The sequence below is a fragment of the Platalea leucorodia genome (genome assembly GCF_965183815.1).
Source record: "Platalea leucorodia genome assembly, chromosome: 16".
In the NCBI taxonomy this organism is placed as follows: Eukaryota; Metazoa; Chordata; class Aves; order Pelecaniformes; family Threskiornithidae; genus Platalea; species Platalea leucorodia.
Genome location: NC_138838.1, coordinates 8,157,826 through 8,170,585, shown reverse-complemented (window position 1 = coordinate 8,170,585; position 12,760 = coordinate 8,157,826). Strand labels below are relative to the sequence as shown.

General features: G+C 59.4%; 3 protein-coding genes across 8 annotated transcripts in view; 1 reads left to right on the top strand and 2 right to left on the bottom strand.

Moving 5' to 3' along the window:
* VPS53 (VPS53 subunit of GARP complex) overlaps positions 1-2,306 on the bottom strand; it is a 75,672-nt gene extending 73,366 nt beyond the window's left edge. For all 6 annotated transcript variants that reach the window (XR_014229906.1, XR_014229907.1, XR_014229908.1 and 3 more), the window contains exon 1: positions 2,210-2,306. Coding sequence is in view for 2 of the 6 variants with exons in the window: in XM_082328058.1 (XP_082184184.1) it covers positions 2,210-2,293 (84 nt within the window). In the remaining 4 variants the exon portion in view is untranslated. The remainder of the gene's footprint in view (positions 1-2,209) is intronic.
* Positions 2,307-2,564: 258 nt separating this feature from the next.
* TLCD3A (TLC domain containing 3A) lies at positions 2,565-8,358 on the top strand. Its single transcript, XM_082327937.1, has 5 exons — positions 2,565-2,755; positions 3,324-3,407; positions 5,455-5,668; positions 5,863-5,958; positions 6,436-8,358. Exons 1-5 carry the CDS (start codon positions 2,634-2,636, stop codon positions 6,703-6,705), a joined length of 786 nt encoding a protein of 261 aa, XP_082184063.1. The 5' UTR covers positions 2,565-2,633; the 3' UTR covers positions 6,706-8,358.
* A 568-nt stretch (positions 8,359-8,926) lies between these two features.
* Positions 8,927-12,253, bottom strand: GEMIN4 (gem nuclear organelle associated protein 4; the record flags this gene model as incomplete). Its single annotated transcript, XM_082328121.1, has 1 exon — positions 8,927-12,253. A coding segment is annotated over one exon (3,216 nt), but the record flags the coding sequence as incomplete, so codon positions are not given.
* Positions 12,254-12,760: the final 507 nt, after the last annotated feature.

The window sequence follows — 12,760 nt, the reverse complement described above, 5'->3', positions numbered from 1 at the left end:
CTCAAATGATGCAAACACAGCTGCCAGGCTTTGCTTTTTGTCCCCACAGACTAAAATATGCTGCATTCCCTTCTCTCCTACCATATTCGTTCCATATTTATACAGCCATCAGCTGTGCACTCATGGTCAAAACCCTGCCTAGCTCACACCGCAGCATCGCCTCTGCACATCACCCCGGTCACATGCAGCATTTACTTTGTTTTATACATTTTGCAGCGTAAAAGCAGTGGTTTTGCGAGACCATTTAAATGAGAACAACTTCTCCCTGAAAGAGGCCTCTTCAGCAGCTCTCCCAGAGCTACTCCTGTGGCCAAGGAGAAGCAGGCAGCAGTTAAATATGCATGAGGTCACGTCTGAGTGAGGAAGGTGCTCTGACATTAGCCCATCCTAAGAGTGCAGTTGCAGCATCACAACCAGCCTGCCCTGCTCTGGGCTCACATCTCCTGCAGGTTCAATTAATCCCAAATCCCCACAAGCATTAAGAGCAGCTGAGGCAAGGGGCAGGAGGGAAGATAAAGGCTAGTCGGAAACTCCGCTCTCAAACCACAGATAGAGATCAATGCTGCAGGCAGCAGTACCAGCTAAAGTTGCTACTCCTAGGTCTTTGTCACAACCCATTCACCAGAAATGACTACCCTGTGTTTGGTGGAGCACCAGGCTTTGTGTGCTCCCTACCCTGCTTCAGGCACAAGTCAGCTGAGCCAGTTCTACTCATTTAACCAGAACCTGGCAGGTTGCGCCCACAGCTGATTAAGGAACACTCACAGGAACAAGATTATTGGGTTGGGAAGTGCCGGTGAGGAACTGACAGGAGGCAGCGTCATCCTCAACATCTCCCCTTGCTCAGGACGTGAATACCTGCCTGCAGCTTTACAGCCTGTTAAAATAACTGGGCCAGGGATATGGTGGACTCTCCATTGCTTGAAACCTCATGTCAAGACTGTCTCTAAAAGACATGTTTTACCTTAAAGAGACATTTTGCGCTTGATGAAAATGTCATTAGGTAACTTTCCTTGGTTGTACCACATTAGAAATCACACCAGGCTTCTCTGGCTTTCAAATGTACAAGCTCTATAAAGTGCAGAGGATTCTTCTTCTGGACAAGTTCCAGGTTTCCTTTAAAAGCTGTGATTTAATTTAGCAATTCTCAAGGTTTTGGCAAAAATTACTCAGTGGTTTACTGCCAGCTGTGCCAACCCCATGCAAAGATAGAGTATGTGGGGTATCTCTTTCTTTGGAGCAATAATACTCCAAGGCAGGCACAGCACCCACAGAGAAACTGTGCTACCTTCCTCACCTTCGGGTGCTGGGCTCACCAGCGATGCTGTGCCAGCCCCCACAGGTCTGCCCTAGTTCTCTGTGGGGAGCCACCAAAAGCGATCCACAAACCCCAACACTCAAGAAAGTGAGAAAACTTTTTTGAATGATACTTTGAGAGACAGCTCCTGTTACTGTCCACAGACTTCTACTACAAGAAAGAGCTCTTCGGACGGAAGGGTTGGCTGAAGTCAGTGCATGCGCGGTCACAGACTCCAACGGACACATGATTTTAACCTGGTTTTTCGTGGACTCTTGCTGGGCTCCAAGTGCCACAAAGGATTTCACAGATCACTGGAGGGCTTGGGCTAGTATAATACAGATCGCAAAAGTCAAGCCAAGACATTTAGATTATCCTGACTTCAAGTGGGTGGCAGCCATTTGACGCCATTAAGATGCTTTGCATGCCAAGTTAAAAACCAGAAGGCAGAGAACAGGCGGGCCCCGCCGCAGGACAGTCAATGCCCCGCGTTGGGCAGCACGGGGAAGCGATGCGGCGAGACACGCTCAGCCCCGCCGACCGCCGGAGCCGCCCTCGCACTGCGGAGGAAGGTGACGACCGCCCAGCACCAACGCGACCCGGGGGACCCGAGCCGGCGGCCGGCTGGGCCCCGGGGCACCGGCAGCGCCCGCCCCGCCCCGGGGGCCGAGGGGGCTCCCCGCCCCGGGCCGCGCCCGCCTCCAGGCACGGCCAGCTCGGGGCTCTCCGGGGCCCAGCAGCGGAAGGCCCGGAGCTCGCTGGGGGACGCCGCCGGCCCGGCAGAGCTCCCCGGGGCCCTCACAGAGCGGGCACCGGGCCGCGCCCACAGCCGGCCCCTCGGTAGAGGGGCCCTGCCCGCCCCGGGGCCCAGCCGGCCCCCGCCCGGCCCCGCAGCAGGCCGTCCCGGCGCACCTGCTCGATGGCGGCCTGCACGGCGGGCGCCAGCTCCAGCGCCGCCTCCAGCCCGGCCGCCAGCTCCGGCTCGTCCTCCTCCATGGCGGCCCGCCGCTTCCGGGCCGCGCGGCACGCCGGGATGCGGGAGGACACCACGCCCCCCGCCGCACCGCCCCTAGGGGCGGGGTCTAGAGAGGGAGTGGGCGGGGTATCCCTGGGGGCGGGGCTTCCCGCGGGCGGAGGCGGGGCCTGGCGCCCGGCGGTGCGGGGCGCGTCCCGGCGGCGGGAGCGGCGGGAGCGGCGGGGCCGGGCCGGGCCGAGCCGAGCCGAGCCGGTCCCTGCCGAGCCGAGCCGTGCCGGTCCCTGCCGAGCCGGACCCTCCCGCCGCCCCGGCTGCTGTTGACAAGCGGCGGCGGGAGGCAGCGCGGCGGTTGCCGTCCCCATGTGGCGGACGCTGGTCCTCGCCTCCGCCTTCTTCCCGGGGCTCTTCGCCCTCTGCATCCGGTTGCTGCGCTGGGCCGCCCCGGGATGGAGCCTCAAGGACCGCATCCTCCTCAGCGGCAGGTACGGGCGGGACCGGCGGCAGGCGAACCGGACCGCGGCGGGCCGCCACCGGTACCCATCGCGGCGGGCCGGGACCGGGAGCGGGACCGGGAGCCGGAGAGATCCGGACGGAGCCAAGAGCACCGAGCCCCGGCGGTCCCGAGCCCAGACCCCGCGAGGGGAGCAGGGGCCGGCGGCAGGCGCAGCCCCCCGAGCGTGGGGAGCCCTGCCCGGGCACGGCTGTGGCAGGTACCCGTTGGAGCGGGGATGCTCCGGTGCAGCTCTCCCTCTGCCCGCGGGGAACCGGGCAGGGTGACCGCCGATCCGCGGGGGTAGAAGGGACGAGACCTGGAAACAACCCCCCGCCGGTGGCAGCGCCTGGCACAGCCACCCCGGCCGCATCCCACGCCGCCCGGGCGCGGGGGCAGAGCTCCTCCTCGCCGTGACACGGCTCTCGGGGTGTGCACGGAGTAGGCGTCGAGGTGCTCACAGCTCTCCCGGTGCAACCGCGGCCAAGGCCACCACCCCTGCTCCTCGGCCCTTCTGGGGTGACATTTGGGGTGACCCTTTTCCTCTCCCTCGGTTTCAGGTTGGTGTCAACGGTCCAAGCCACGATGGCAACGGTGTCGGGGATCACGGTTGTCCTTAACTGCAAGGACGTGGTGTACGACAGGTAATCCCCTCCGACAGCCTTGCCATCCCGCGAGGCTGTGCCCGGCCAGCTTGCAGCTGGAGTATTTTATGCCAAAGGCTTGCACGTACAGAGGGGAGAGGAAAACCAGTTTCACATTCCTCTGTCCTCCGCTTCGGGTGAAGGGTTGGGCAACGCGCCAGCCGTACACCCCCTGAAAGGCACGGGCTTGTTCGGTGTGCTCAGACCTGGGGCTGCTCTGCCAGCACGGGGGGTCTCCTCCTGCAGATGGGCTGTGCCAGGGGCCCATAGGTGAGCAAAAAATAAGGACATCATCACTTCTAAAGAGGTAGGGAGTCCCCTTGCTGGAAGCTGGAATTTGTGGTCGCTACTGAGTCAAGCAGACCTAGTGAGAACTGGTTTTAGAGGTGCATCACCTTTGCCATGCCAAATGGATGCTGAAGGAGTCCAGAGATGAGAAAATCAGTATGGAGTTTGGGCTGAAGGAAAATCACATCGCCTTGTCCTCAGTGCTCCGAGACAAACTGTCCCAGAAGTAGCTCTCGGCAGGAGCGATAGCACAATCTGGGTCAGAAGACTTAAAAAGAGACCTGTTATCCAGAATAGCAGAGAAAATTGTAGGAGGGAAGAATATAATTATGCTGAGCTGGAATTTGACCATCACGCTGGATTTCAGGGAGGGCTGCCCTCTCAGTCATTGCAGACTTGCCTTTAACACATAGATGTAAAATGTCCTACCTTGCTCTGGATGGTGACATCTATCCAAATCGCTCACTCCTGCTTAACCCAGGTACCTTTTTGCTCTAAAATAAAATATCTGCTGTACAGATAGGTCAGATGATAAATCCCAGACCCACACAGGCAGCAGGCGCTGCCGGCAGCCCTCCTCCCCGGAGCTGTGTGCTTGCCCGGGTGCTCTCAACGCCAGCAGCTCCGTGCGAACACTTTGTGGTCAGAGACCTAGATTTTCTTTGAATCTGGAGGAAATACAGCCCAGCGCTCAGCGGGGAAGGTCTCGGAGAATGACAGAGCCAGGAAGCATCACAAAGGTTGCAGTAAAATTTGCCAATTTATTTACACAGGCAGACAATCGTTATATTGCTGGCACTGTAATTGCCCTCCAGAGCCCTGGGCAAGTTTTACAAACACAATAGCTGGTCACTTCCCCTCCCTGCTTTACATCACTTACATCTTTCTATCCGAAACAGGAATGCATGCAACAAAATTTTTCTTGAGGTGGCAGGAGAGCAAGAGCAGATTTATTTGGGCCCCAAGCTACATTTCTTTAAGCAGCAGTGTAGGGTGGTTTTGGTTTTTTTTTATCATCAGCGTGATTTCACTCAGGACTTTTTAAGGAGCCTGGTCTCCCTGCAGAGCAGGGCTTGCTGCTGCCCGGATTGTGCAACCGGGATTCTGACATGCTTTGGGAACAGGCAGCTGCCTGCAATTATTTCCCAACAGAGAAACGTCTCGCGGGGGTTTATTGCCTATATTAGATATTTTGCACTTCACTCTCCGAAGTCCAGGCCAGGCATCTCTGATTAACTCTGAGGTGTCTGGGTGCTTTCCAAACGCTCCCCGGGTTAGGCAGCCAGCCGAAGCAGTGTGACAGGCAGAAAGGACGCAGTCTTGGAGCTTTTCTCCTACCAAGCATCAGCTCTGGGCCTCCCAGGCCTTAGGGGAGAAGATTACCTGCTGCAAAGGTGTCGGATTAGCGCTGGATCCCGAGCGGTGCTGTGCCCCCGGCCCGCACGGCAAACACCCAGCTGTAGGGCTAATCAAGATCCTCCCTGTTAGCGCCGTGTTTGTGCTTGGCTGGGCCGCGCTCGGTGCCTGGCACGGCCGAGCGTGAAGCGGGGGCAGCGCCGAGGAGGCGTCCTCCACGCGTACCAGGTACCTTTTCTCTGCCGAGCCAAACCAAGTTAAATTTCGACACCTCTCAGCTTACCATCAGCTTCAAAATCCGCTGCTTCCATTTCAGACCTAAAGACTCTCTTCCACCTTTTAGAGCATCGCGAGGTGCTCAGAGCCATTGCGATGCCTCTGTGTGTGCTGCTCCCTCCCCTAGGCACTGGCTGGCCGTGGAGTACATCTGGGTCCTCGTTCCCTACATGACCTACGACATTTACGTCATGTACCTCTGCCACTGGCACAAGAGCCGGGACAGGGGAGTCGCGGAGAAGAAGCACTCGCTGGCCAGCGTGCGGAGCTTCCTCCTGCAGGAGCGGCTGATGGTGACCCACCACCTCTTCATCCTCGTCGTGCTCACCCCCGTCACCCAGGTAAGGGCTGGGCACGGCTGCTGTGAAAACCATCCCGTGAGGAGCCCCACGTGGCTACAAGGGCTTGCAGTCGAGGCTGTGTCTGGCAAAGCATCTCCGCCGGTCAGGAGCCCGTGAGCCCCTGGAGATGCTTGGTGTTAGCTCCTGGCCACCTCTCCAGGAGGGTCCCATGCTCATGCTGGCTTTATTTGCAGCACTTCAGGGGAGAGCTGGGGGACTTCTTCGTGGGCTGCATCTTCACAGCAGAGCTGAGCACGCCTTTCGTATCGCTGGGCAAAATCCTCATGCAGGTAGGTGAGGAGGGATGGGGCTCGGGTCTGGGAACCCCGCAGCGGCTCGTGCCCTTTCCCTGCCCCAGGCTGCCCTTCTCCATCAGCCCCTGTTCATGCAGCAGCTGGGCTGGGGTCTCGGAGGGGGGCAGCCCCACAGCTGTGACCCCAAGCTCCCCCACGGTGCTGCCCTCCTCCCCACCTCCTGTTTGGTTCCCATGCCTTTCCCCAGTAACCAGCATGCCCAGGAGCACCCCCAAACTGGGGGCCATGCCATGTCCTGGTGCTGCCCCCTCCTGTCTGTACCTCCCTCCTGCCCCAGCCCTCTGCCCCCCGCACCTCCCTTCCTCCTCCATCCCTTCCCACCCTGCTTTCCTGCTCCCCCATCCACGCCTGCTGGGGGCTCGGCTCCATGCTCCCAGCACGGGCAGTGCCCGAGGAGCGACGGGGTGCTGCTCACCCAGCGCTCACCCCACATTCGCCTTCTTCCTTCCCCAGCTCAAAATGCAGGACACGCTCCTGCACAAGGTGAACGGGATCCTCATCCTGGTGACCTTCTTCCTCTGCCGTATTCTCCTCTTCCCCTTCATGTACGCGGCCTACGCCAGGCAGGTGGGAATCCCCATTTACATGGTGCCTTTCCGCATCCCCCTGCACTGCAACATAGCCAACGCCTCCCTCATCGCCCCCCAGCTCTACTGGTTCAGGCTCATCTGCCGCAAAGCCGCCCGACTCTACGGCAGCTCGCCCGCCGACAAAAGCAGATAACGGCTGGCAGCGGCGGCCCAGCGCGGGGGCTGGAAAAGGGTCGGCCCCCCAAAGCTCTTCCACCTTCAATGCCAGCACTGCAGGGACCACTGCAGAAGCAGAGCGGTGGAAGCGGCGATACCACCGGGCTGTTTTAGCTGGAAGCAGCCTCGTCGTCTCCACCGCCATGCCAGGCAGCGCCAGCCTGGGCTAGGAAGCCTTTCTTCCCACGCCGCTCCAGTGCCTTGTGTTCTCCCACCCGTGGGAGCCAGGGCAGGAGCCAGCGAGGAGGAGGCCTGCCCATAAGCACGACATTCCTTCTAGGATTCAACACCATGGCACCGAACTAACGGTTACACGAGAGGGGTTTGTTACAACCCCCCCGCATCTTTCAGGGCTGACACCAGACACCGGCACCGAGCTTGGCGAGGCATGAAGGAGCCTGCAGTCCGGAGGCGGCAGCGGAGGTGATGCTGGAGCGTGCCCAGCCCCACGCAGCAGCGCTGGGGGAGCCGCGTGCTGGACCTGCCGCAGCCCCGGCTCACTCCTCCAGCTCTGGCTTATAGCTTTCAGCTGAGAGCAGAGCCAGGCCCCGGGGCTGCGGCACGGTTCTGCACAGCCTGTTCCTGACCTTTGCTGACTTCGCCTCTACGCTATAGCAGCGTTCAGCCTCTCACCTCCCACTGCTGCTGGGCTCAAACTCATTTAAGACTCCACTTAACTCAAAGGTGCTTTTCATTACAACTGTCTGGTGTCCGTGGCTGACAGTCCCAGGGGAGGGTGGCTCCGATGTCCCCGGCAGGCTGGAGGGGAGAGAAGCTCACGCCAGGACAGAGGAACGGTTACGCCGTCTCAGAGCAATGCTGGCAGGGCAGAGCGCCCATGGCTGAAGGGCAGGATGGGGACAGGAGACTGCTCAGTCCCCGTCTCTGGGCGCTGTGCAGAGCCCTTCATTGGCAGGGGATGCAACTTTCAACCCCCTCCCCTAACTGCAGTTGCTTTTATCTGCCCCGCATCCCCGCAGTGGGTATCTGAAAGCCCGACTGGCACACCCTGGCCTGCTCTCCCTCCCTCGACACCAGCAGCCCTGGCAGCACCCCGTGGGTCCCGGTACAGCCTGAGCTCCAGCCGTACGGTCTGTCCCTCCTGCCCCATCCCGCTGCCCTGCAAGGCGAGGTCTGGCAGGGAGGGAACTGGGTCAGCACAGGAGGAACCAGCAACCCCAGAGCAGCGTGCCGAGCTGTGTCCTTCACCGCTTCAGCCCATTTCCACCTGCAGTCACAGCAAAATGGGTACAGGCTTCCCGTCCTGCCCTGCACCACGGGGTTCACAAGTGTTGTGGCTGTGTGCAGGTCAGACAGCAGCAGTTCAGTTCCTTCCCTGCAGCCAGCACAAGCCAGGGCAGCCACCTCCTCCCTGCAGCCACCCGTGCCCGGACACCTGTGGCCACTCTGTGCCTTTCATTCTGTCTAAAAACAACAGCTGGGCTCTGGGAGACCTGGTTCTTTTGGGTGTTGGATCTTGTCTGTATTCCGGAAAGAGTAAAATAAAGGGCCTCTTCCAACATGTGGTCGGTTATTGCAGAAACACTACCACTACCTTAACGATCGAGACCAGCTGATGTTATAAACTGCTTGCAGCCTGTTACAGATGTTTGTATCTCGCTGTTTTCATTGCAAATAATGTGCCTTATGTAAGGACAAAAAAAAAAAAAAAAAAAGCCAATGAGGCATCTCAGTTTGCACTAACACTGCCCTATTTACTATCAGGAGACCAATAAAGATTTCCTTTCTGAGTTGCACCACTGGATGTCTCTCCCATGTGCCGTTCATTTCTGGGTGGCGAGTGTTAACACACGGCATTACCGCTGCACCCCCACCTCCGGGCAGGAGCAGCGCACACGTATTTCCAAAGGTTCCTGCCTGTCCTGAACTCACTCGACTTGCTTCCCAGCCTCCGGCAGCACGTGGCAAACCAGCAATCTGCCCAGGACTAGGAGAGGGCTGGCGGGAGGGGAGCCGGAGGGAAACGATTTCCCTGATGCCGGAGGCTGCCAGGCTCTCTGTATAAATCCAGACCGCCAGCAGGCAAGACTAGAGCCACGGGACCGGCAGCTTGGCTCAGGAACAGCTGTGTCCACAGCTATTCCCGCTGGAAAATTAGAGAGTGGTTGTTCCTACCCACCTTTGCACAGCCCCTTCACTGCTTAGAGAGCTTGGAAGAAAACACAGCAAGGGGGAAATAAGTTCAAAAGAGAAAAATAGATAGGGTTTATTACAGATCTTACAACTGTCCACGTAAGGGGTCCCCCGAGGCAGGGTCAGTGCTCTCCTCTGTCACCCTCTACAGCTTCTCAAGCCGGCTCCCCGGCCGAGCGGGCTCCCAGCTTGCTGAGCTTCTGCAGCAGGGTGCTGCGCAGCGCCTCGTCACCGACATTGTCCGTGATGGACTCCAGGAAGTGCCTCTCGTTGGCTCTCCGCAGCGTGTTGCTGGGGGACGTATCGGCGCTGCTGAACACCTCGTACTGCGAGAGGATCTCCAATGCCACCACCACCAGCGGCTCGCTGCACCCCTTGTCTGGCAGCATGGCGGCGACGTGCAGCAGGTGGCAGAACATCTGGATGCAGACGAAAGACACCTCCTGCGTGGGGGCCCTGTCCTCAGCGGAGTGCGAGGGGGGCCCCGCGGCGCTCTTGACGGAGCCCAGCAGGTCCGTGAGGCTGCTGCAGTACAGCTGGACCACGTGGAGCCAAGCCTCTGCCGGCAGCCAGGTGGAACAGCTGGAGCTGCAGAGGAGCTGGAAGCCCCGCAGGAAGAGCACGGAGAACTGGAGGTAGCAGGCAAACGGCCGGAGGTTGAGCAGGGGCATGTACTGCACGTACTCCAGCGTGTAGGGCACGTGCAAGACTTGCCTCTGCAGCAGGTTTTCGACCACGTGCATGAGCCTCTTCCATTCACTCTGGCTGCACCACGGGAGGACCTGAATGAGGGCCACCAGGAACCCTTTGCTGAAAAGGTTCACTTCTTCAGGGTTGTCCACGTTGACTGTGAGGAGCTTTAGCATTGTCTCCCTGAGCGCTGCGGACACGCAGCAGCACTCCATCCATGCCAGGAGCCCGCTGCCTGGTCCATAAGCTGGCAAAAGCTGGGACGTCCACTCGTCCTCAGGAAGCGTGCAGATCTCAAACAGCGTTGCCGGGACCTCGTTCTTGAAGTGGTCTCCGTAAAGCTTCTTCAGTCGAACACCAATGGTCCAGTCCAGTGATGCCACCTTCCTGTGAAGCCAAGCCAGTGACTGGACCCACAGCTCAGGGGAGGGGGCAGTTTCTGGTCCTACCACCTCACAGAGCTGGCAGAGGATGTTCAGTACCAGGTCTTTGGTCTCCAGTGAAGGGAAGTGCTGGTCCCTAGGCTGATGCCAGTACTTTGTGTAACCATCTAGAAGCTTGCAGAGGCTGAGGAGAAGTGGGAACGGGTGACAGGACTTGATCCAGTGCTCTTCTGAACAGGACTGTATCCCCAAAACCTTACTAAGGATCTGCAGGCTCAGCTCAATTTGAACAGAGTCTGACTTCAAATAGGGAAGGACAAAGGCTTTGGTCACCTCTGCAGGTGACACGAGTGGGGCAGCTGAGCTTGGCTGCAGGAGAAAGGCCAGGAACTCCAGGAACTGCTCCTCTTCCCTCGCAGTGGAAAGCCTCCCCCATACTGCCTCCTCCAGACACCTCACCACCAGGCTGCGTGGCCTGCCTGGATCATTGTGGGTCTCCAGGAAGCTCAGCGCTGGGAAGGAGCAGAGGATTTGCGCGAGGAACTGGTGTGCTCCTAGGTTGACTACAGCAAGATTACAGACCTGCCTCACTGTGGCCTCGGGGTACAGCAGCGTGAGCCTGGCCACAGAAGCCACAGCCTTGGTCAGGCCTTCATCAGACACGCTCTTTGTGATCTGGTTGAAAGTCACATTCAGATCCTCCTGGAATCCCTCCATGACAACCTGCAAGTTCAGGGACAGACCTGGTCCACCCCAGGACGCCAGGACACCTGAGATCACTTTGTTTTTGTCGGTTAATGAAAGCTCAGCGTAACACTCCACAATGGCTTTGGTCACTTGCATCTGCAGCTCTCGGGCCTCCTTGTCTTGCTGCAACATGGCAAAGTTCACCAGTGTCTCCAGCAATTTCAAAACTAGCTCTGGTTTCTGGAAGAGAGCTTTGTTTTTCACAAGGCAGTCAACCCAGTCCTTTGAAAAGGCCCAGGTCTTTTCAGATGCGAAAACAGAGCACATCTCCATGTGCCGGTCCAGCTTTTGCTCAATGATTGTCATGGCAACTGAAGACACAAGGTTAGTGTCCAAGCCCTTGCTCTTCAGGCTGGCACTGATCTCCTTGAGAAAGTCCTTGGTGATCTGTGTCAGCTCTAACACTACGCGTGTCTCATCCTCACCCAGGTCTCTAGTCTCTGAGAAGCAAACCAGGTTCTTCCCAAAAGTGGTAAGGGTGTCCAGGAGCCGGTAGCTCTCATAGCAGAGCTCCTCAGAGCTGTTCAGGGTGCCCTGCAGCTCCTCTCCCCAGGCATGCAACAAGCTGCAGAGAAAGTCCAAGCCAACAAAGAGCTCCTCACGAGAGAGTTTGGCCCTGGACAAGAGGCTCATGCTTCTCTCTGCTTCCTTCACCATCTCATCCAGCCCCCTGTGGTGGAACTGGCTTTCAGTGTCACTGGTCCAGAGGCTGACCACAGAGCTGACCTTGTCCAGGTACTCTGCGACAGGGAGGGGGCTGCCCTCTGGCTGTAGCTCGGTGAACACGGACAGCAGCTCCACCAGGTTGGCCAAGGCATAGCACCTCAGGCGGGGCAGGGCGATGCTCCTGTAGGTTTGCTTTAACCCCTCTATCAGGACCACGAGCAGGCTGGCGGCAGCAGCGGGGTCATTCAGGGAGCCAGGGTCACCCTTGAACCTCTTTGGGGGCTGGAGACCATCGTCCAGAGAGGACTCGCACCCATGCTGACGTATGAGAGTGCCAAACATAGAGACTGTTGCATCTTCCTGTCCCTCCTGGTGTTTCATCACCTCCCACCACACGTCCAAGAAGAACCTGATGTCCGACGGGGACGTCTCACTGGCGATGTACTCCACCAAGCGCTCCAGCTCGCTCCGGTGCACATCCTGGGGCAGCGCCAGCAGCAGCCGCACGAAGAGCCGGGGCGCAGCGAGGGCCTTGACCAGCTCGAAGAGGATGGTGCGGTTAACGTCGGGGATCATCCTGCCCACGGAGAAGAAGTCGTCCTCCTTCCATCCCTGGTCCAGCGAGGCGGCCGGCGGGTCCGGCAGCAGGATTTTAGCCCAGACGATGGCCACAGCCTCTTTCTTCCAGAGGCTGTACTGCAGCGGCGAAGGGCAGCGGGCCCCGATCTCCCCCAGGGCGTCGGTGATGGGGGGTCCCACGCGTGGCCAGTCGGCTTTGCGCAGCTCCCGCAGCGGCCGCGGCTGCGTCAGCCGGGCGGCCAGCAGGAACCCGCCGTGCAGGATGGCCGTCTCCTCGCACACGCCCCAGGGCCCTGCGCGGAGACACCGTTACCTCGGCCCGGCCCCGACCGCCGCCCACCCCCCCCAGCCCGGCCCGGCCCCGCTCCCTCCCCCGCTCCCGCACCCACCGGCCTCCATGGCGGCGGCGTGGCCGACCCGCGCCTGGCGCGCGCTCTGACGTCAGGCGGGCAGCCCCGCCCCGCCCGCAGCGCCCCCTGGCGGCCCGGCGGTGGCGCCCCCTGCCCGCCGCCCCCATCCCGTGATTAATTTGCGGCACCCAATTAAAAGGGAGAGGAACCGTGGGCGCCCAAACGCTCCCGAATCGCTTTTATTCGTTGGAGGGCGACACTGGCAAGGGGCAGCGCCGGTTTCAGGGGCGCAGGTCACGCGTGACGTTCTTAACTTGACCGATACACAACGGAAAATCATCACCGAACTTGAATGAAAAAGCTCAAGGAACAAAATCGCAGCGAGGAATTTTTCCTGGTTGAACTCGGAATATTCACTACAAGCACTGACGTGCCTCAGCGGCTGCTAACGCTGCTGATTGTG